This window comes from Alosa sapidissima, chromosome 4 (genome assembly GCF_018492685.1).
Source record: "Alosa sapidissima isolate fAloSap1 chromosome 4, fAloSap1.pri, whole genome shotgun sequence".
In the NCBI taxonomy this organism is placed as follows: domain Eukaryota; kingdom Metazoa; phylum Chordata; class Actinopteri; order Clupeiformes; family Clupeidae; genus Alosa; species Alosa sapidissima.
In genome coordinates this window covers 26,516,965-26,536,534 of record NC_055960.1, presented here as the reverse complement: position 1 = coordinate 26,536,534, position 19,570 = coordinate 26,516,965, and the positions used below count along the sequence as shown (strand labels likewise).

The 19,570-nt window shown below is 42.4% G+C and overlaps 2 protein-coding genes across 2 annotated transcripts; one reads left to right on the top strand and one right to left on the bottom strand.

The window, feature by feature from the left end:
• The first annotated feature begins 67 nt into the window (after positions 1 to 67).
• Positions 68 to 4,827, top strand: ccnd3 (cyclin D3). Its single transcript, XM_042090184.1, has 5 exons — positions 68 to 637; positions 913 to 1,128; positions 1,278 to 1,437; positions 2,203 to 2,345; positions 4,120 to 4,827. Exons 1-5 carry the CDS (start codon positions 401 to 403, stop codon positions 4,273 to 4,275), a joined length of 912 nt encoding a protein of 303 aa, XP_041946118.1. The 5' UTR covers positions 68 to 400; the 3' UTR covers positions 4,276 to 4,827.
• A 548-nt stretch (positions 4,828 to 5,375) lies between these two features.
• Positions 5,376 to 17,317, bottom strand: nuak2 (NUAK family, SNF1-like kinase, 2). Its single transcript, XM_042089885.1, has 6 exons — positions 16,851 to 17,317; positions 11,269 to 11,389; positions 10,778 to 10,929; positions 9,072 to 9,137; positions 8,270 to 8,522; positions 5,376 to 7,889 (listed from the first exon to the last, which is right to left on the bottom strand). The coding sequence occupies exons 1-6, from the start codon at positions 17,091 to 17,093 to the stop codon at positions 6,730 to 6,732; spliced, it is 1,995 nt and encodes a 664-aa protein (XP_041945819.1). The 5' UTR covers positions 17,094 to 17,317; the 3' UTR covers positions 5,376 to 6,729.
• Between the last annotated feature and the right edge of the window lie 2,253 nt (positions 17,318 to 19,570).

Genomic DNA, 19,570 nt, shown 5'->3' with positions numbered 1-19,570 from the left:
GTAATATTTCATAGGTAATTCTGCTTTAAATTGTAATGGAACGTAAAGAAACACCATGGAACGCTGCCCATGCGACTGCTGAGAAAAGTTGAAGGGCACGAGGACAAGTAAAATTCTAGCCTGCCTTGAGTGGTGTGGTGTATATTTTAGTGTTATTCGCCAAAGTAAAGTAAGTGGTTAAATAACAGACGACGAAAAAAACAATTACTAACCCTACAAGACGATTTAGGGTTTTCTTACTACGTCGACGGCGAATATTTGTCTGACTTGCTCAAAGGTTATGGCGCGGCTCTGTTAGCAAGTGATTAGCGGGCAATGTAGCTTGCTAATGTTGGTACAAGGTTAAACATTTCACCATTTGATTTATTCGTTTAAGATTAACGTTAAACATTGAAGTCTAATGGAGTTAATGTGCTACGAAAATGGAGGATTTGATTCGACCTCTGCCAACGCATCAGATCCCAACAACCCCTACATACGCGCCTCCTGCGACCCTGTTTTGACAAGGGATCACCGAATTTGGAGAAATCTTCTTATATTAGAAAAGCTCAGCCAGACATCAGATACTTTCTTCGGCTCTGTTCAAACGGACATCCAACCTTATATGCGACGAATATTGGCGGTGTGGATGTTGCAGGTAGGCCTATGGAACAAAATAATCTGCTAATTATAGTTTTGAGGACATTAGCTGCGGTTACACGTTAACCTAGCTGTAAGCTGTAACGTTACCACTCATTTGATAGCTGCTAACAAGAATGTGCAGATATTTTAAAATGTTGCTGCTTTATGGACGTTTAGAACTAAACTCAGTGTTTAGAACAAAATTCAGTTCACATAATAGTGTGTTATGTTTAAAGAAAGTTCCCCTATTTCCTTCTATTGTTTTCGGTATATACCCCCCCACACACACAGGTTTGTGAGGAGCAGAAGTGTGAAGAGGAAGTATTCCCACTGGCAATTAACTACCTGGACCGCTATCTGATGCGCTATCCCATTGAAAGGGGCCACCTACAGCTTCTCGGGACCGTCTGTATGTTTGTGGCCTCTAAACTCAGAGAAACTGTTCCACTAAGTGCATCCAAGCTTTGCATCTATACTGACAATGCTGTGTCAATCCCTCACCTCCTGGTAAAGTTTGCCAAAGATAAAACATACTTAATGTTAATCTACTATAATGTTTTCCAAAGTATTGTTAAACCTAACCATGGCTCCCACAAGTGATGTAGTTTAAGTTATGTAGTGTTGAGGTGTTTACAGGTATTACTTGTTTTTAACAGCACTGGGAGATGATTTTGGTATCCAGGCTGAACTGGAATCTTGCCATAGTTTTGCCCTCTGATTTCCTGGAGCCTATTCTGGCAGGTTTGCCCATCATTCCGCATGACCTCCATGCTCTACGCAAGCATACTCACTCTTACATTGCTCTTGCTGCAACAGGTAGGGTATCATCCTGTCTCCAACAGTACTCACTTGTACCAGGCAGGGGGAAACAACTATCTGCCTTTAAGCATACCATTGAAACACCCTGTTAAAACAGTAATGAGAGTACAGCCCCATGGGCAGTGAGGATATCGCATTAGAAAAAAGTGGGTGAAAAAAATGCAATGATGTTTCCTACCCTGTCAGAAAAGAATAATGGGCATGTGGCAGCCATATTGTGAGATGTCAGCGCATTCTTTTTCATGCTGGGTCATGGTAATCCTGCATTGTGTGCCATGAAAGGCTCCTGTCTGCAGCTCTCTTTTCCCACAAGTCCCTGCAGTTAGCTGGAGGCTGCGCTGGCAACAGTGCTTCAGCCACATAAGTATTAGATGTGCTGTCACACAATCTGTCAGACAGGTCCATTTGGCTGTCTGCTGTCTGTGGCTGGCTCTTTTGTCTGAAGGCGTTCCTTGCATACAGCCTAAAGGCAGGGAGTGGGTCATTGGGCTGTGGGAAAGCCTTAGCTTTTTAGCTGTTCCTTTTATCTAGTGAAGGTGAATAGACACTTGCAAGATTTTCCTTCTCTGTAGTGCTCAGCAACCTTTCAGTAGAGGCTAATTACCCCTTAGTAACACTGATGTCATCTATGGTTGCCCTCTACTCTTATCCTCAGCACAGAATTATGGTTAACCTTCGTGTCTCAGACACAGTGATGCACTTTATGGCTTTCATAAACAGTGAGTAAGTGTACTGAATATGTGTCTTTCATCTTGTTTTCAGAGTTAAAGTTTTCAGTCTTTTTGCCCTCTGTAATCGCTTGTGCCTGTGTTGCATCTGCTGTTCGGAGGCTGAAGCTCTTGAGTGGTGGCCTGTCTTGTGACACTCTTCTGCAGCTGCTGGCCAACACCTTAGACACAGATCTGGTAAGGGAATGGGCTTTAGTGAGAAAGAGAACCTTGGCAAGTAAATGTTTGTTTACAGTATAAAGTATATCTTTCTCTCTATGTACAGTACCCTCCAGAATTATTGGCACCTCTGCTAAAGTTGACTAAAAACCGGTATAAAAAAGAATCTGTTGGTGATTTATTATTATCTCACAATGAAAACAAATAGGAAAAATCCAACCTTGAAGGGAAGCAAATTTATTTTGAGAAAAAGGAAACATTTTATCAAGAAATAAATATTTTTAACAAAAACAAATGTTGCTCACAATTATTGGAACCCCTGAAGCATTTTCCTATCTAATTTCAATTTATTTAAGTTAATGAGAGTGTCTGTGAACTTTCAACTTTCAGTAGTTATGACTCTCTTTTTCACTATGGTATGAAAATAGTCACACAGAGGCTAAATCCTCTAGTCATTATTCAACATCGGAAAGACAAGATAATACACTAAACTTAAATAAAAGGAAAGTGTGTTGACATTTGTAAGTCAGAGAATGTCTATGAAAACTAAGTACTTTGTTGAAAATGCCTATATTTACAGTTAAAATAATGATTAGAAGGTTCTAATAATCTGGAAATGTGACAAACATGCTTGGACAAAGACCCAAGGTTATCTTGCCCCCACATACAGTATGGAGGATGGTAAGATAGGCAAAACATTCCATAGGAACCACTGTTGGAGATCTACATAAAAAGGTATTATCTTGGGGTCACCAAGTCCCCAAAAAAATATTCAAAAGTGACCTCACTGCTAATAGATTATTTAGAGGGCATGCCAGGTAAAAGCCTGTCCAGTCATTTAATTACTAATGTAAACGGCAGGAGTTACTAAATGGTACAGTGACTTTGTCTGGAAGTGTGGTCTATTGTCAGATGAAATGAAAATTGCGCTCTTTGGCTAGAAACACTTTAGGTGTGTTTGGCATACATAGAAGAATGACTATACTGAAAAGAACCCCATGCCTAATGAGAATTATGGTGGAGGGGCTGTGCTATTGTGGGGCTGTTTTTATTCCCAAAGGCCTTGGGAACCTAATTAAGGTGCAGGAAAAACCTGAACATTTTCAAAGGAAATCTGTCAATCTCTGCCAAGACACTAAAAGTTGGTCATGACTGGACCATTTGTCAGGTCAATGAACCAAAGCAAACATCCAGATCAAAACAAATATGGTTTACTGAACACAAAATCAAGCTTCGGCCATTGCCATCTCAGTCCCCTGATCTAAACTCCATAGAAAAACAGTGGGGTGAGTCAAAGAGGATAATGCATAAGTGTGGACCTAGGAATCTGGACGATCTGGGGAGATTTTGTAAAGACGAACGGTCTTAAATCCCTTGCTTTGTATTCTTCAACTTTATGGGTTGTCATAGAAGAATATTACAAGCTGTTATTGGCAAAGGGAGGCTTAAAAAGGTATTACAAGCAGGGGTGCCAATAATTATGAGTGACGTGTTTGTTAAAAATATTTATTTCTCTATGAGATTTTCCTTTTTCTCAAAATAAATTTGCTTCCCTTTAAGGTTGGATTTTCAAGGTTTCCCTATGTTTTTCATTGTGAGATGACAATAAATCACCAACAGATTATTTTTTATACCGGTTTTTAGTTAACTTTAGCAGAGGTACCAATAATTCTGGAGGGTGTTATATCTAACTATTGATCACAGCTATCAAGCATTAAATCTAACATTTTGTATTCGTTCATTTGCCAGTTTTAGTTGCATTTTATTTTCCTTTTTTACACCTCTTATTCAGAATGCACTCTGCAGCTGTTTTAATCAGCTAGAAGTTGTTTTGGACCTTAGCTTGCCCACCACGGCTGAGGTGAAGTCTCGAGCCAACTCTCCTAACTCAGAGGTCAGCAACACGCCTACAGACATACAGGATGTCAAGCTGTCTTCACTGGGTTAGATCTGTAATGTCCACCACGGAGAGTTTTGTCATTACATCTTTGGGTCTCTGATGCACTTCAAGTGACGTGTTTGTCAGCCATAGTAAGTGGAGTTGCACACAGTGGAGGGACTAATAACTATGAGATATTTATGAAAAACAGTACAAAAGCAGGAGCCTATGAATAAGAATTGAGACATTGAGGAGTTAATTTCCTGTTCCTTTAGATAACTTTAAATCAGTTTGTGATTTTAGTTTACTATAGTTTTACCAACAGGTTTTACTTTTTATGTGTACCAGTTCACTTCTTTGTAGCTTCACATTAGATAGTTGTTCTTCAATGGCTGCACATTACTGTATGCACATTAGAAAACATGTCTGGGAAGTGTGATCCGTGTGAACATGTTCTCTGTAGCAGATGGTCTTCACTGAAGGCAAATATTTGTATTGTGTTTCAGCCTGTGCTCTTGGTAAACATTTGATCTTTCAAAAGTACATGAATTCTTTCTGAAATGCTGCTCTTCTATGTTTGGTCTGTCATTATATATATGTAATAAAATGTATCCAAATGAATTTCCTGTTTGAATCGCTTCCTTTGGGATAAAGGTGTGTTCTGTAACTTTTAGAGTTCTGTCTTGGGCTCTTGTCATAGAGCTGATGGCTGATTTGTTTGAGATTCATTAAAAGTAATGCCAACTGAAGCAGAAACCAGGTTGGCAGTTTTTTTCATGCGCAAGATGAAAGTAGATAAATAGATAGATAGATACTTTATTGATCCCCAGGGGAAATTCAAGTAAAATAAACAGCCATAAAATCACCGTACTTCTTTTTCTGAGACATGCCTGTTTTCATTTTTATATGAACTAGGAGGAATCTAGAATACAAACAGTAACTTAACCTCATGAGAAGACTTACACATTATCCTCACAGAATAGCTTACATAGGTAAGGTAATCATAGTAAATGTCAGCTTTTTTTAATAGCACTTATTAAATGTGGTCAGTGGTGTGCGGCCTGAATTTGATATGGCATATCACCAAAATCTGGATAAGGAAAAGATAAGTCTGGTGAGTTCCATTAGCACTGTAAACTAGGATACAAAAGAAGCTGATCAAACTTTTGTTGAATCATGTTTTTTTTTATTGACACATTCAAGTCACTGATGGCACACATGTTGGTACAAAATATAAATTAAGTCCTTTGGGAAAAAATGAAAAGTATTTTCAAACACAACCTCTTATACCATGACAACTCATAACATTCTGTGTGGAAATGTCAAAACATAGTAAAGAGACATTTAATGCAACAAAAAAAGTAACACTGGTGGAAGTAACTTTTATACAAAAGGCCAGAGTAGTTGACGTGTTCAAATGCAGTGGGTAATAACTCTAAAACTCATTCAGGATGCAACCAACATGGAATTGAACTTCAGCTGTAAAGTCAAGGTGCCCCCTCTCCACAATGAGTTCAAATAAAAACAGCAGCTGAACTTATCACTCTGATTATTATTCTTACTCTCATGAGCTGGTCATAAAATCCCTCACTGCCCATCTGCCATCATGGAAAAAGAAACACTCTGCCCTTCACCATAAAGCAATGCAAATTCCAGTTGAAGATCTGATCAGTCTAGACCTTTTAGGAGCCGGCTGTAAAAGTGAAATATTAACACACTGGTAACGCAAACAAGCAAGACCAAAGCTCACCTTCTTGTTCTACAGAAACCAGTTGCCCCTTATCATAACAAATGATTTACAATGGTGATCTTCTGACTCAGTCATCGATTAATGACATTACAGAAACCTGCCACTTTCTCTGGAACGGCTCCTGCTGAATTGGCAGTTTGTAAACCAAAGGTTTAATTTCAGTAGAAACACTGGCCCTTTAGTACTGTTCACCAGTATCAGTCTTAGTTTTCAACAAACTCAATCTTTGGCAATGATGTACAATTTTAATTTGTATACAACAAATGAAAAAAGCTAAACTAAATCAAAAATAATGTTATCTGGAAATGTGAAATAAAACTAGTACACAATGAGTTTTTTTCAGAGATGACATTTTAAAACTTACCTGATTTCTCTTTAAACACACATAGTATGCAGTTTGTGACTTTTTTCCCCAGTCCCTTACAAATTAAAATGTATATAAAAGACTAGTTTATCCTAAGAGTCTCCCATTCCCTGACATTTAACACTACTTATGCAGGTCTTCATTTGGTTAGTAAGAAAACACAAACCAAACATTCTTTACAGTGACTGGCCAGTCTCACCATGTTGATATGTACTGGTCTTTACACATTTTCACCTTCTCGCTCATCAGTCTCACACATTCTCATGAACCCTGACCTGCACTAGCCAGTAGTCACTCTTTGACAAGTTCCCTAAAACCACAGGGTTTTACCTCACCAGTTCACCAATGCCCTGCTTGACATTCACTGAAATGTAAAAATCAACCACGCCCGTGGCTCCCCTGGTTAGCCTCAGCTAGCTGCAGTGGCGGTGCCTACTGCCTGCCTGTAGGCTGCAGTCACATTCTGACAGTCCGAGATGGAGAATGCGCTGTCAGCCACACCGGGGGCCTGATAGCAGGCCATGTCCATAGGGCTGTGTAGGCGCCTGTGGCCTGGTCCCTTCATGCCACAGTCCTCCCGGAGCTCCAGCAGGTTGTCTGCAGACACGCAGCCCCTCATGCTGCGGGCGGCCGCCGTCGGTTTCTCCATGGGCGCGGTGGGCGTCTCGCGGTCGGGCAAGTCCAGCCGGTCGAAGGATTCGGATGAGAGGATGCTGTCCTCGCTCACAGCCCCGCTGGGGCGCACTCTGGCGACCCCTTGTGGCAAGGATGCGGCTAGCTGGTCCAGTGAGCCGAACTCCTGCAGCCCGCCTGGCGAGAACTTGCCGTTGCGCTTCAGGATGCCCTTGCGGCGCGGCGGGTCAGAGGGGCAGAGCGGGGGCTGAGGTGTCTGGGCCGAATCGCTGCTCTCCGGCGAGGAGGAGGAAGAAGAGTAATAGCCCGACTCCCTCTCCAAGGGCTTCTTCAGGATACCCTTGCGTGGAAGCGGCTCGTTGGCGGGTGCAGGGGGAGCATTGGAGGTGGAAAAGCTGAAAGGGGTGGTGGTGGCGGATGGACGGTGCTCCTCCGGGGCAGAGGGCTGGGCGTCGTTGGGGGGCTTCTGCTTCAGGCTGCCTCGCTTTTTCAGGATGCCCTTGTGGGGGCGGGCCGCCTGTCCGTCTTGCATGCTCTGGGAGACGTTGTTCTCCTTGCGAGATCTCCGTATAGATCGCTGGCGCACCATCTCACCACCCCCGCCTCCTCCTCCTCCTCCTCCTCCACCACCACCATGGGACCGCAGCAAGCAGCGCACCTTGGAGCTGCTCTCCAGCAAAGGCCGTGAGGTGCGTCGTAGCCAATCGGCAATTCGAGTGGTCCCCGCGGGTTGAATCTGCGGTGTCGCTACCATGGTAGCCCCAGCACCAGGGGCTGTGCTGGTGGAGCCAGCGGTGCTGCTGGCTGCTGTCTCGCTCTCGACCAGCAGGGGCCGCTGGTAGCCCCAGTTGAGCCACCAGTGGCGAGCGATTTCCTCCAGTGTGGCCCTGCGCTCTGGGTTTACCATCAGCATCCAGCGGATCAGACCACAGGCATCTGGACACACAAAGCATTCACGTCTGTGGTCAATAGGACTGTAATACAATTCCACTCAATTCAGAATTACAATACAATAGCACTTTTGACAATGGGGATCCAGACACCTCTGTTTTCTTCAGGACTCTAAAGAAATAGTATCCCAATTCCCCTAAGGGCAAGTCTGTTACCCTCTTGACACTCAGGCTTACTGAATACATTCCTCTTCTCCATTATCACATAATGAATGTCTAAACAAACCTTATAGAAATCTATCCATCAGTGACTTCTTTAAGTTCCAGCAGGTTGCAGTCATCCTAACTCTAAATGGGACAGCTCTTTCCAAAGCTGCAAAACAACAACGGACACCACAAGGGCTAAATAATGGTACTGCTACTCACCGGATGGCTTGGTGGGCTTGCGGTACTCCCCAGTGCTGATCTGCTGCACCAGGCTGCGGTGATCGTGCCCATCGAATGGCATGGCCCCGTGTACCAGCGTGTAGAGCAGGACGCCCAGTGACCAACTGTCCACCTCAGGGCCCTTGTAAGGCCGGCCATTCACAATTTCTGGGGAGGCATACAAAGGGCTTCCACAGAACGTCTGCAGGTATTCGTCTCCATGGTACAGGTTAGACAACCCGAAATCTGCTATCTGTGGGAAACAACGTCATATGCACTTTCAAACTGTGACCAGTATGATAAAGTGAGAGCATTAAAAATTCCTCAAGTCAATAAACTGTTTGTAGGTATTTGTTTTACAATGGGGTATAGGTTTCTGTCAGAGGAGCAAAGATAAAAACATGTATGTGAAAGCTATTTTTACAGTGCATGGGATTTTATTGGGATCAATAAAGTAAATGATTAATACAGTAAATAAATGATTGGAATTGAAAGCAAGAGCTAAGAAACATACAAATAAGCAATAAAAGGCAAAACTACTCATGAAAAGGGTCTGGAGGGACCAAAACTATTCATGGGTTTCATCAGGTCCCTTTCCACAGGTGTATTAATCAAGCACCATGCAGTCTGCATTGATAATTAAGGTGCTTGATTTTATACACCTGTGGAAAGGGACCTGATGAAACCCATGACTATATTGAGCTGTAGGAAGAGTCCAGAAGATGTCTCAAGAGCTCAGAAGGTGCAACAGAATAGGCAAATCTCAGGAAGGTGTTAGAGTTCAGCCTCTCTCTCGTCTTACCTTAATGTTGCAGTCACCATCCAGGAGAATGTTCTCAAGCTTCAGGTCACGATGCACTATCCCATTCTGCAAGGTAAAATCAATACGAAACTTCAGTCGACAGGGTCTCCAAATCCCACCACATGCTTAAATGCCACCAGGAATGCAGATATGACCAACGGATTAGCACTTAAGCCACTCGTTAGTTCAGGACCATGTCTCATCTCATCTGAAATGTTTTCCTTTTGGAAAGGCTTCAGCTTTGTTTGTCCTAAATTAGTTTGTTTTAGCCGGCTTCACCAGCCTGTGAAAATAAAGGCTTTCTTCTTACATTTTACTCGGAATTCTCTTATCACGCTAGACAGGCCTTAGAGCTTTTCTCCCTCTCTCTTTAAAGATGGGAATTCAAAACAACAGAGCAGGCCAGCTCAGAACCAGAGGATTGTTCTGGAATGCCAGCTATGTTCCATTGTCCTCCACCCTGTAGGAGGGCATGCCTCCCGTTGGAGAGGCACAGAACAGCAACAGATCTAATTTAGCACAGTTTAAAAAAAAATAAAAAATGCAGGTCACTTATCCTTGGGCAGCTCTTTTACTGCCACTCATTAAGGAAAAATGTGTATAAAATGTTTATTTTTTAAGTTTAGCATGTGTGTGAGTGTTTTTGTGTTCATACGTGTGTCTAAGTATGTGTGTTGGCATAGATTCTACAGAAGATGCAGGACTTCTTAATTTGCTTTGAGTGTAGAGTTGACATACTATGCAATTGAAGGGCAGTGGGTCTTTTTAAGATGGCCTTGACCCAGGTTACGGTCAACTAAATGAGGCTCACTCTGCCCAGCCAGCTAAAATAACTCTAAGAGGTGGTGTGGGTGGCAGAACAGCTGTGGACGGCTTATACATTAAGTGGTAAGATCCCCACAGGCCGAGAGACCGTTTACAGTTACAGCCTATGGCTTGTACAAGACAATAGCCGGCCTGTCCATAGTCAGCACTCTGGCACAAAGAGGATGGCAGCGAGGACACGGTCAGGACATTCAGTGTCTGCTCGTTCCTGCTCACTCATTAGCGGGTGTGTTTGATGGACAGAGAGAGTAAAAAAGAAAGAGATGGAGTGAAAGGTCAGACTGCTGGCCTCTGACCTTGACGCTGGCGCGATACAAGCCCAACGCCTCATTGCACCTTGTTTGTAGCACCCACCAAATTGGGGTTATGTAAGCGGTGGCCCAGGCACTAGATGCGTGTGAGCAGTGGAGAGAGGGAGCGAGAGACGAAAGGAGGGGGGAGAGAGAGAGGGAGAGAGAGAGAGTACATGAGAGCAACAGCAAAAGGAAAAAGAAAAGGAGAGAGTTATGGATCGGGATAAGAGGAAGAGAGAAAAAGATGATGCATGGGTGACCGTGGTGACTTCCTGCTCCGAGTCCTCCTGCTCAATAATTTGAGGGGTACATCCACAAAGAGAGTCTGAAATTTTGTGTGTGCGTATAAAATAGGGGGCCATGCCTATTAATCAGGTATGTTTGTATATGTACGTGTCCCATGTATGCTAGATGTAGAAGCTCTATGTGTTATGAACCTCTGAAACTGTTATATGTACATGCAGATATATCTTCATGAAAGCACGTTTTGGAGTCATATACTGCTTTTACCAAGCCACACGGAAAAATAAACTCATTCTCATGAGTACCTCCTATGTGTGTGAGACTCTTTATCGTGGGAAGACTCACCCTGTGGCAGTAGTGCACCGCAGAAACGATCTGCCTGAAGAGGTGCCTGGCCTCGCCCTCGCCGATCTTCTGTCTCTGGCTGAGGTAGTCGTACAGGTCGCCTCGGCTGGCGTACTCCATCACAATCACAATCTTGTCCTTATTCTCAAACACTGTCCCACACACACACACACACACAGAGAGAGAGATTAAAATGACAGAAGGGATCAGGGGGTACCCACTGTGCTGACTGTAAAAGGAAGGAGGGGGGGTTGGGGGGTGCTGCTGCTTACATAACCCTGAGTGGGTCACAGCCAGACAATGAGCCTTGCGTGACAAGAAGGGCCAGCAGACACCCCTTTCGGAGAAGTGACTCACTTCAGAGGCTCAACGATAACACCCGACCAACTGAGCACAGGGTTTGGCGACTCAGGCCAAGACGCATTTTGGACAATGATTGTGAATACAATATTAACCACAATTGTGACTCATTGTGGACAAACTGGACCTACCTTCATATATGGTGATGATGTGGGGGTGATTGAGAGAGGACATGATCTCAATCTCCCTGCGAATGTGGACCAGGTCCTGCTCATCCTTGATCTTGTCCTTCCGGATGGACTTGATGGCCACCTTTCAAAAGGAAATAAAAGTAAATATTTAAATAACCAAGACTTTATACAACAATTAGGACTTGACAATATCCTGCTAATAACACTGAATGTTCCATACAAAAGAGAGAGAGAGAGAGAGAGAGAGAGAGAGAGAGAGAGAGAGAGAGAGAGAGAGAGAGAGAGAGAGAGAGAGAGAGAGAGAGAGAGAGAGAGAAAGAAAAAAAGAGAAAGAAAAAAAAAAGAGAGAAAGAAAGAAGATTTTAAAAATTTGACATTTTGAAAAAGGGCAAGAGTACAATGGATCAACTCACTGTTTACAAGTGGTAATAACTAAACAAAGCCAGATGAACAGAGACCAACCTTAGACGTTGTCTATGTCCAGTTTATACATCTATTGTGTAAGACATGCTTTGTCATGGGTTGGTCCGTTTTAATTTTCACTTCAGGAAGAACTGATCATTGTGACGCACGAGAGATTATGAGCACAAAACACAGCTCAATACACACAAGTTTGACGCTACTCCACCAAAAAAGGTTTACCGTTGAAGGACAAAAAAAAAAACTTGATATGAGGAAACACTTCTCAACTCTCCAACCTATCGGAACTTTTTTTCCTTCCACAAACAATTGTACTGAGATGGACCTTACTTCTCTCTTAAACCCTAGGGGCAACTGGATAACCTAGCTGGGTGTGTGGGTGTGGATGGGGGGTTGTAACGACTCCTATGTCAGGACACAGGCACATTCCATGGTCAATGCTGCATTGTTGACTGTTACGTCAGAAGAGGCCCATATAATTAATTGAATTAAAATTTGAATTTGAATGCATGGCTGTTTGTTTGGGTGTGAGGAGGAGGGAGGGGGGGGTCTGTTTGTGTGGATGAACATGAACTGGAGTGTGACAGGATGCTTGTTACCGCACAGATGTATGGAGGACACTCAACAGTGTGAAGGTGTGCAAGTCCACATGTCTGGCAGGTTCTGTGCGAGTGAAAGGATGACACGTTGTGTAGATGTACTGTACTTACTTGCTTGTCTGTAATCACTTGTTTTTCTGTACATCACCTCTGCATGTGTAGGTGCTCAGGCATGGATTTGAATCTCTGTCAGCCTTTGTGTTGTGTGTGCCTGTGTGTGCGTGTGTGTGTGTGTGTGTGTGTGTGTGTGTGTGTGTGTGTGTGTGTGTGTGTGTGTGTGTGGCCAAGACTGTTTGTGCAGAAAATGACACACACATGTCTGACATTCCTCACAGCTCTGTGACTGAGTGTGTTTGTGTGTGTGTGTGGACACAGGACACCCATGGGATGAGAGTGCAGTCTGGCATTTTGCAGGATTAACAAATGGCTCACACACACACACACACACACACAGTACAAACTGGGACCACTGAAGACCTCTGGCCCCAAAATAACAGGCCATGACGCATTCTATACAGACACATGCGGCGGTAGCACTCTCCTTTCTTTGACTCATGTCTGTCTGACAGAATGGTGTGTGCGTCACGTCAACTGTCTGGGAAGTTGCACTAGGGCAGATGCAAAGATAAAGGGCCCGCACCTGGGGGGCAAGGGACAGCTTGTTCAAGAATTTGATTCCCTGTTAACAGCTATTGTGGAGTAGGAAGACGGAACACGCTGGAAGAGGTGCTTCCTGTAAGAATACACATGACACCCTCACCATTACGCAGGGAAAGTTATAGGGTTTCCTCATAATGGATAGGGTTTCCTCGTAATGGAAGAACAGTGTCAGTACAATAGAAATGCCATACATCACTGTGACCTACGCAAGACAAAAATGGGCGTTGATCTAAAATTACTTTGCCATCCCTCACTTGGGCCATTATGCCTAGCATGATGTCAGCAGCTATTCATAGTGCTTTCACCTGCATATATGCAGGCCAAAACCCATCAACGTTCCCTTATCTTCCACCTGTACGGAAGCTTCTGGAAGGGGAATTCCCAATTTCATCTCTTGTGTTGTGAGTTCAGGCCCACAAAACATGTCCACCAGAAACAAAACACACGGCTATGGGTGTTTACCCAAAACTTTCCTCAACACACTCTGGCATGCATGTGAACAAACACTCTTTGATAAATTTAGAAACACTGGCACGTGCGCTGAGCATAAAGGCTTTCTGTGTTTATTTTAACAGGATGGCTTGCCCAACTCTCCTGCTTAACTTTCTATTTCACCTGACACCTGACAAATTTACTAAAAACGTCACCGAGCTAATTAAATCCTATTCTTCAGAAAGAAAAATCAAGGAAACTGGGTGACTAGTGGTGGGAGAGCCCTGGGGTCATGTGTGCTTTGAGTTGGTCATTGTTTAGTTTAGCAGTTTCTCTTTCCTGGAGCAATACCTGTTTACAGTGAAAGAGGTGAAGGACTGCATTTGCCAGCGAAAGGTCACACAAACACTTTTCAAAGCATTGTTTTGAAAATACATCCACACCTCTTTGACTGATTTGACAGTCATGGTTACACTTTGAAGTGAATCCATTTTGGACCAGCTCCTGCACACAATATAATTAATTGTTTCAAACACATGCCATCACAGCACAGATGCTATCTATCTACAAGACCAAATGACTGGTTCCCAGGAAAAGACATAGAAGGAATATGACCCCTATAGGTCTGTGTCAAACGGTCTACATCCAAGGTTATGAAGGGATACTGACAAGTGGTTCAGGCTTGGCGTTGTTTGCCAGTCAAGGAACTTTTGATGCCCGTGAGCGAAATTTTTGTTGAGTCACATTATTCTGGGATGTTTTGGACTTTGGAAGCCTAGGTAAATTCCTGTAGGGGGACTTTGATCTGGTGGTGTTTTTGCAGAAGCCCAAGGAGGGTAATGCTGAACAGATTTCCTGCCTTTCAGGTTTTGGAATTCATATTTTGACAGACACTGGATTGCTGGTTATTACACAAATACCTCTTCTTCTTGTAGGCATAGGAGGGACTGGAAAGCAGCTTCATACATGTGGGAATGCTTCTTTCTCTCTCTTACCTAGCTTAAAAATAATAAAACAAAATTTTACAGCCTCCTAAAGCCTTTTATAATCCTACAGCCTCCTAATGGAGTCATTTCCAAGGCCTAGTGCCCTTGATTGTAGTGTTACATCTGAACATTGGATGCCATTCAGGTTTTGATTACACACAGACAAATCTTCATGAACATGTTGAGAGATTGGGAAATATCATCTGTGGTTTGCCCTTGGTCCCCAGTCTTTGTGTGCCGAGGCACAAGGGAGTGGTTGTTCTCTCTCTGGCAGAAACATATTGCAGTTCATCTGCCTCAATCTTTGTGTTCACCTTATGCAAATGGTGAGGGCCCTTATGTGAGATGACAGGCCTTTGCGATCTGTCTGTCTGCAAATTTGTCTACAATTTGTTTATCTTACCACAGTCAAAACAAAAGTCCCATTTGGTTTCGATGTCACCTGCTGACATCATTCTCCCGGTCATGAAGATGCCAGTGAATGCCACCATGCACATATCTGCATGCATGGAATTACTGCGATGAGGGCAAAAAAACTAATGTAATAACTCTTGTCAGACTTGTTTGACACTTTCATTTAGATTTTATGTGTTCCAGGGGGAAATTGAATTTTGGTGATGTGAGAACAAGTAAAACAAGACAAATCCCTCAAAGGCATGCAGTGCACTTTGCACTGTCACCTGGAACATAAGGGACAGGCTGTACCTAACAAAAAGAAAAAGGAGTGGCAAAGCAAGACGCGCTGCTTCTCAAGAGGAGCGTCTAACCGTCACACAAGACACCTAACCTTTGCTGTCAGCTCAGGCAATCTCACCAATACATGTGAAGCACCAATGTTGATGTTCCAAGTCACATGCTTTGGTCAGCATCTTATTAGTCCCAGTCTTTCCAGTACAATGACCCAAAACCTAGGCTACCTTGGAGCTGTGAAAATCTTTTTTTTTTTAAGTATATTGTTGAGCTTGACGCTGCAGCCCCTGTAAAATAATCTCTGATGAAGAAACAGACAGTTTCACAAGAGCGCTGCCTGTCGTGGAATGGCCTGCCCATGCACGTGAAACTTAACCTGAATGATCTGCATTGGGAACTGGACCATAATGTACAGAACAGTGTCCCACCAATGTGAATAATCTTTGGGCATTTTTCCAGGAGACTTGTATTGTATAAAGTGAAGACATCAGACAATTTAGAGTGTATAAGCTCTGCAATGGCTGCCAATTGTGGCTTAATTGAATGAATCCAACGGGTTTTGCAATATGCAGAAAGCCCAATGCATTGTAGTGAGAAGAATAAACAAAAAACATCCAACAACAACAAAAAAAAAAAAAAAACAGTTTGTGTTGTCATATCAAATTTTAAAAAACCCCAAAAGAGGGCATATGCACAAATTACATGAAGCATTCCCATTTTGGAAGAGAGTAGCCTATTTCTCATACATTAAGTTGTATTTAAGGAATACATGTCATATGAGCATAAACTCTCACTTCAACTATTTCAGCAAAAGATAATTCAACAAATAATTTATTTTTTTGCAAAACCATATCATAGCTCTGGACTATGGTATGGTTGGTAGGTCAACTTCAAATGTGTGCTATGCTGTGTTGCTTAAAACAGTGACCACTGAAAAAGCTCCCCACAAAACAACCTGTCAATCTACCAAACATTCCGGGGAATATTCTAATAATAATCATTCTGAAAAATATTATACGTATCTGGGCAAAATACCTCTTCAAAATATCTCCACTAGGGAGCCTGAACGTTACACACCTTTATGGCTGATCCCATTTGACAAGAATTAACTGTAGGCTACTACCATCAGGAGCCTTTATCCTTTAACCAGTCATTTCACAAGTGATAGTAGGCCTACTGAAATGAACAAAAACACAACCACTGAATCTCTGCTCCAATTTTATGTAATATATGTAAAAACAATACTTATTATATTATGTTGTTTTTAGTAATAACAAAGTATCTCTTAAGTACCTCTTAAAACTGGTCTGTTCAGGGTTAATGGGTGGCATAGCAGTGCGACCAGGATGCTTTGATTATTTTGGTTGTTGACAAAGGACAAATAGTTCATAATACCACTCTAACCGGTTTGTCAGTCAGAAGCCATGTTTCCCAGGTTTCAGTGAGTCATATCATTTTGCTGACAGGCGTAGGATACTTTAAAGTAAATCCATTGGTAAAGGCCACTTATACAACAATAAGTTCAGCTGCATCAGACTATATCTTGCTTCTCTTTTTCCACAAGCTACCATCATGTTTGATAGCATTGTGTTTCATTGGGGGGAAGAACAGGTTGCACATAGTAGCCCAGCCTCCTAACCTATCCTCATACCAAACCTCAGTGCCAAATGTAGGCCTAAGCTATCCGAACAAACACTGGGCCTACCGTAGGCTATACATGAGCCAAGGCACAACTGTTTTTACAGTGTAGAATGATAGGTACCAAGATGTTTTAAAGTTGAATTAATCTACTCACCAGTCTTCCTGATCGTTCGATTGCCTTCTTGACTTTCCCATATGTCCCTTTTCCGAGAGTCTCCAAGAATTCGTATCTGTGTTTTAGGTTGTGTTTGTGGTGGTGCCTCTTTACCGCCTGTCGTTTCACTGGAGCTTGACGAACCGAGTTTCCACCTGAGATCGCGTTTTCAACAGGTAAGCCTGCCAAGTAATCATTTAAAGTAGGTAGACGTCCTCCATGATGTATCTTACTTGAATCCATATTTTAGATGTCACTTATTTGAAACGAAATAGCTATCGTTTATACCAAAAACTCTGTACGGCTTCAAACATTTCCTGGTTTTGTAGCATAGACTATTCCACAGGTGGATCTCCAACGCACTGGAAGACAACAACGCGGCGCGCAGGCTTTCTATTTGAATACTGAATGCTGTTGGTCCGCTGTGGGCGGGGTCTAACAGGGGGGCGGTTTGCAAGGGCTGAGACCGTAGGGAATTTCAGGCTAGGCTTACTTGGAATGTAGGCCCTATAGTCAGGGGGCCTATATGGTTTCTGTGGGTTTGAAATGTTGATTTTTGGAGAGTGGTTGGACTGTCTTTAGAGGTCATTGAACATGGAGAAAAATGATGTCTCCATTTTTTTTTACCTGTTTCAACCCTATTTTTTTTTAATTGTATATTTCACTGTAATTAACACCATAAATTTCGCCTAAATCACTGGCTATGTTGAATAAAGTTCACAAAACAGTTATTTTCAACAGTATGATTGTATGTCAGTATTATGATTGTATGTCAAACAATTAGAGATAAGATCAATAACCAATCAGTTTCATTAAATACACATTCCATTGCTGAAAGATAGCAAAAACATAACAGAATCACAGATGAGACCTCGAACAACATTTAATTCATTTACATATACACAACATATTAGATCTCACCTCCACAATTTCCTCATCAAAATCTACAACTAGTCTACCTTCTTAAGACTGCTCTCCCCTTCCTGGATAATGTTTTGCTTTTGATTATAAATAATTCAATGCTATCAGGGCATGTACCGCAGTCGTTTAAGACATCTGTTATTAAGCCCTCCCTCAAAAAACCTAGCCTTGTATCAATACTGGTCCTTCTGGACCTCAGCGCTGCCTTTGACACCATAGACCATGACATACTACTTAGGCTTGAAAATTTGATAGGCATCAGACTCAGCACTCGCTTGGTTTAGATCATACCTTCCTAACCGTCAACAATTTGTACAGGTCCATAATAAACTATCTACCCAGATTATGGTAAAATATGGAGTGCGTCATGGCTCAGTACTGGGGCCCCTGTTGTTTAGCAGATGATACACAACTATAACCTGACCCTAGCCAGATGAATTTCGTTCCGCTATAGCTCCGCCTAGCTTCACTCACATCCATCTGGGACCTCTTCCATTGAGAGTGATTTCTGCAACCGACTTTATGGTTCAGCCAATCAGGACGCAGGGCGGGAGTTTCATAGATGTGACATAGCGTAGAAGCGACCGGGAGACTGTTATCAGCATCACGGGTTGGCTTCGATGTGAGTGGCTTATCCAATCATATGCAAGCATTTTTTGATTAGGCCCAGCCTTCTGAAGCAACACTTCAATGGATTGATCCCAGATGGATGAGTGGAGCTAGGTGGAACGAAATTCATCTGGCGAGAGTCAGGTTAGCTCTGAATGGGTGTAGATAAGAACTGGCAGAGCAGGCTAGGCCTACACTCAAGCACACTTATAGGCATGAATTGATATTGAAGTATTTTTTTTTTTAAGCGTACAATTTCGAGAATTTCTTGTTAAAGAGATCAATTATCAGCCTAAAAATGTTTTATAATGTTGTATTGTTTATGTGGTCCACTTTTGCACACTACCTTGTAGAATATCTTTGCTTTTTGGCACCAAACCCTATGCTATAATAACAGCAATGTGAGGTTTATGGACAAAACACCAAATTTGACCTTTTCTGAATTTGACCTTTGATTTGGGTCTTTCAAAACCTTAAAAAAAATGGAGACATGCTTTTTTCTACTCTTAAGAACCCCTAGAACAAATATATAATACTCTCCAAAAATTAACATGCGAATCCCACAAGCCCCAAAATTAGACACATAGGCCCCCCTACTACTAGGCCTACAATTTAAACGGTAAACGATAAAGCTACGGCCTCCAAAAAAAACCGGTAGCATTTAGCCTTCCAATTTCACAAGAAGTTGAGGGATTAAGCTGTCTTTTTCCTTATAATTTGGCCTATGACGCGTCTCTTCCACCAAAAAAGGCACATAACAAGTTTACATATTGCTAAAAACAAAATGTTTTGAGGTAGCCTATGTTTGGAGTCGGAATCGAATAACTGGGCCCCAGAGGGCCCCAGTGAGATTGGGAAAAAAATGTTTACATATTTTCTCATTATACACTGTCTGCAAATAACTTACAGCCAAAGAGTTGCGCAAGGATCCTGGAGATGTCTGGGTCACTGTGATGACCAGAGTTCAAAGAGGTCAGAGAGGCTGAGGTATTTTCACGTTGGAAGTGTAGATTTTTCCTCATAATTTCATGATATGTTTGAGTCAGTTTTAGTTTTTAGAGTTCAACTTTATGAGGGAAAAACTTAAAGTCAAAGTGGCAGGATTGTATTGTGTCCTTGTGTCATGTTTCCTTGTCTGTAATACTTTTTCAGGTATCCCAAAGTGGCTTAATTTTTCAGTGGCAAATATT

Excerpts from the sequence above, each read along its gene's own strand:
- ccnd3 (XM_042090184.1), top strand. The coding sequence starts at position 401 with ATGGAGTTAATGTGCTACGAAAATGGAGGATTTGATTCGACCTCTGCC. Across the intron at positions 638-912 it reads TGGCGGTGTGGATGTTGCAG|GTTTGTGAGGAGCAGAAGTG; the intron begins GTAGGCCTATGG and ends CCACACACACAG. Across the intron at positions 1,129-1,277 it reads TGTCAATCCCTCACCTCCTG|CACTGGGAGATGATTTTGGT; the intron begins GTAAAGTTTGCC and ends TGTTTTTAACAG.
- nuak2 (XM_042089885.1), bottom strand. The coding sequence starts at position 17,093 with ATGGATTCAAGTAAGATACATCATGGAGGACGTCTACCTACTTTAAAT. Across the intron at positions 11,390-16,850 it reads TCGAACGATCAGGAAGACTG|GTGGCCATCAAGTCCATCCG; the intron begins GTGAGTAGATTA and ends TCCTTTTGAAAG. Across the intron at positions 10,930-11,268 it reads CATCATCACCATATATGAAG|TGTTTGAGAATAAGGACAAG; the intron begins GTAGGTCCAGTT and ends TGTGTGGGACAG.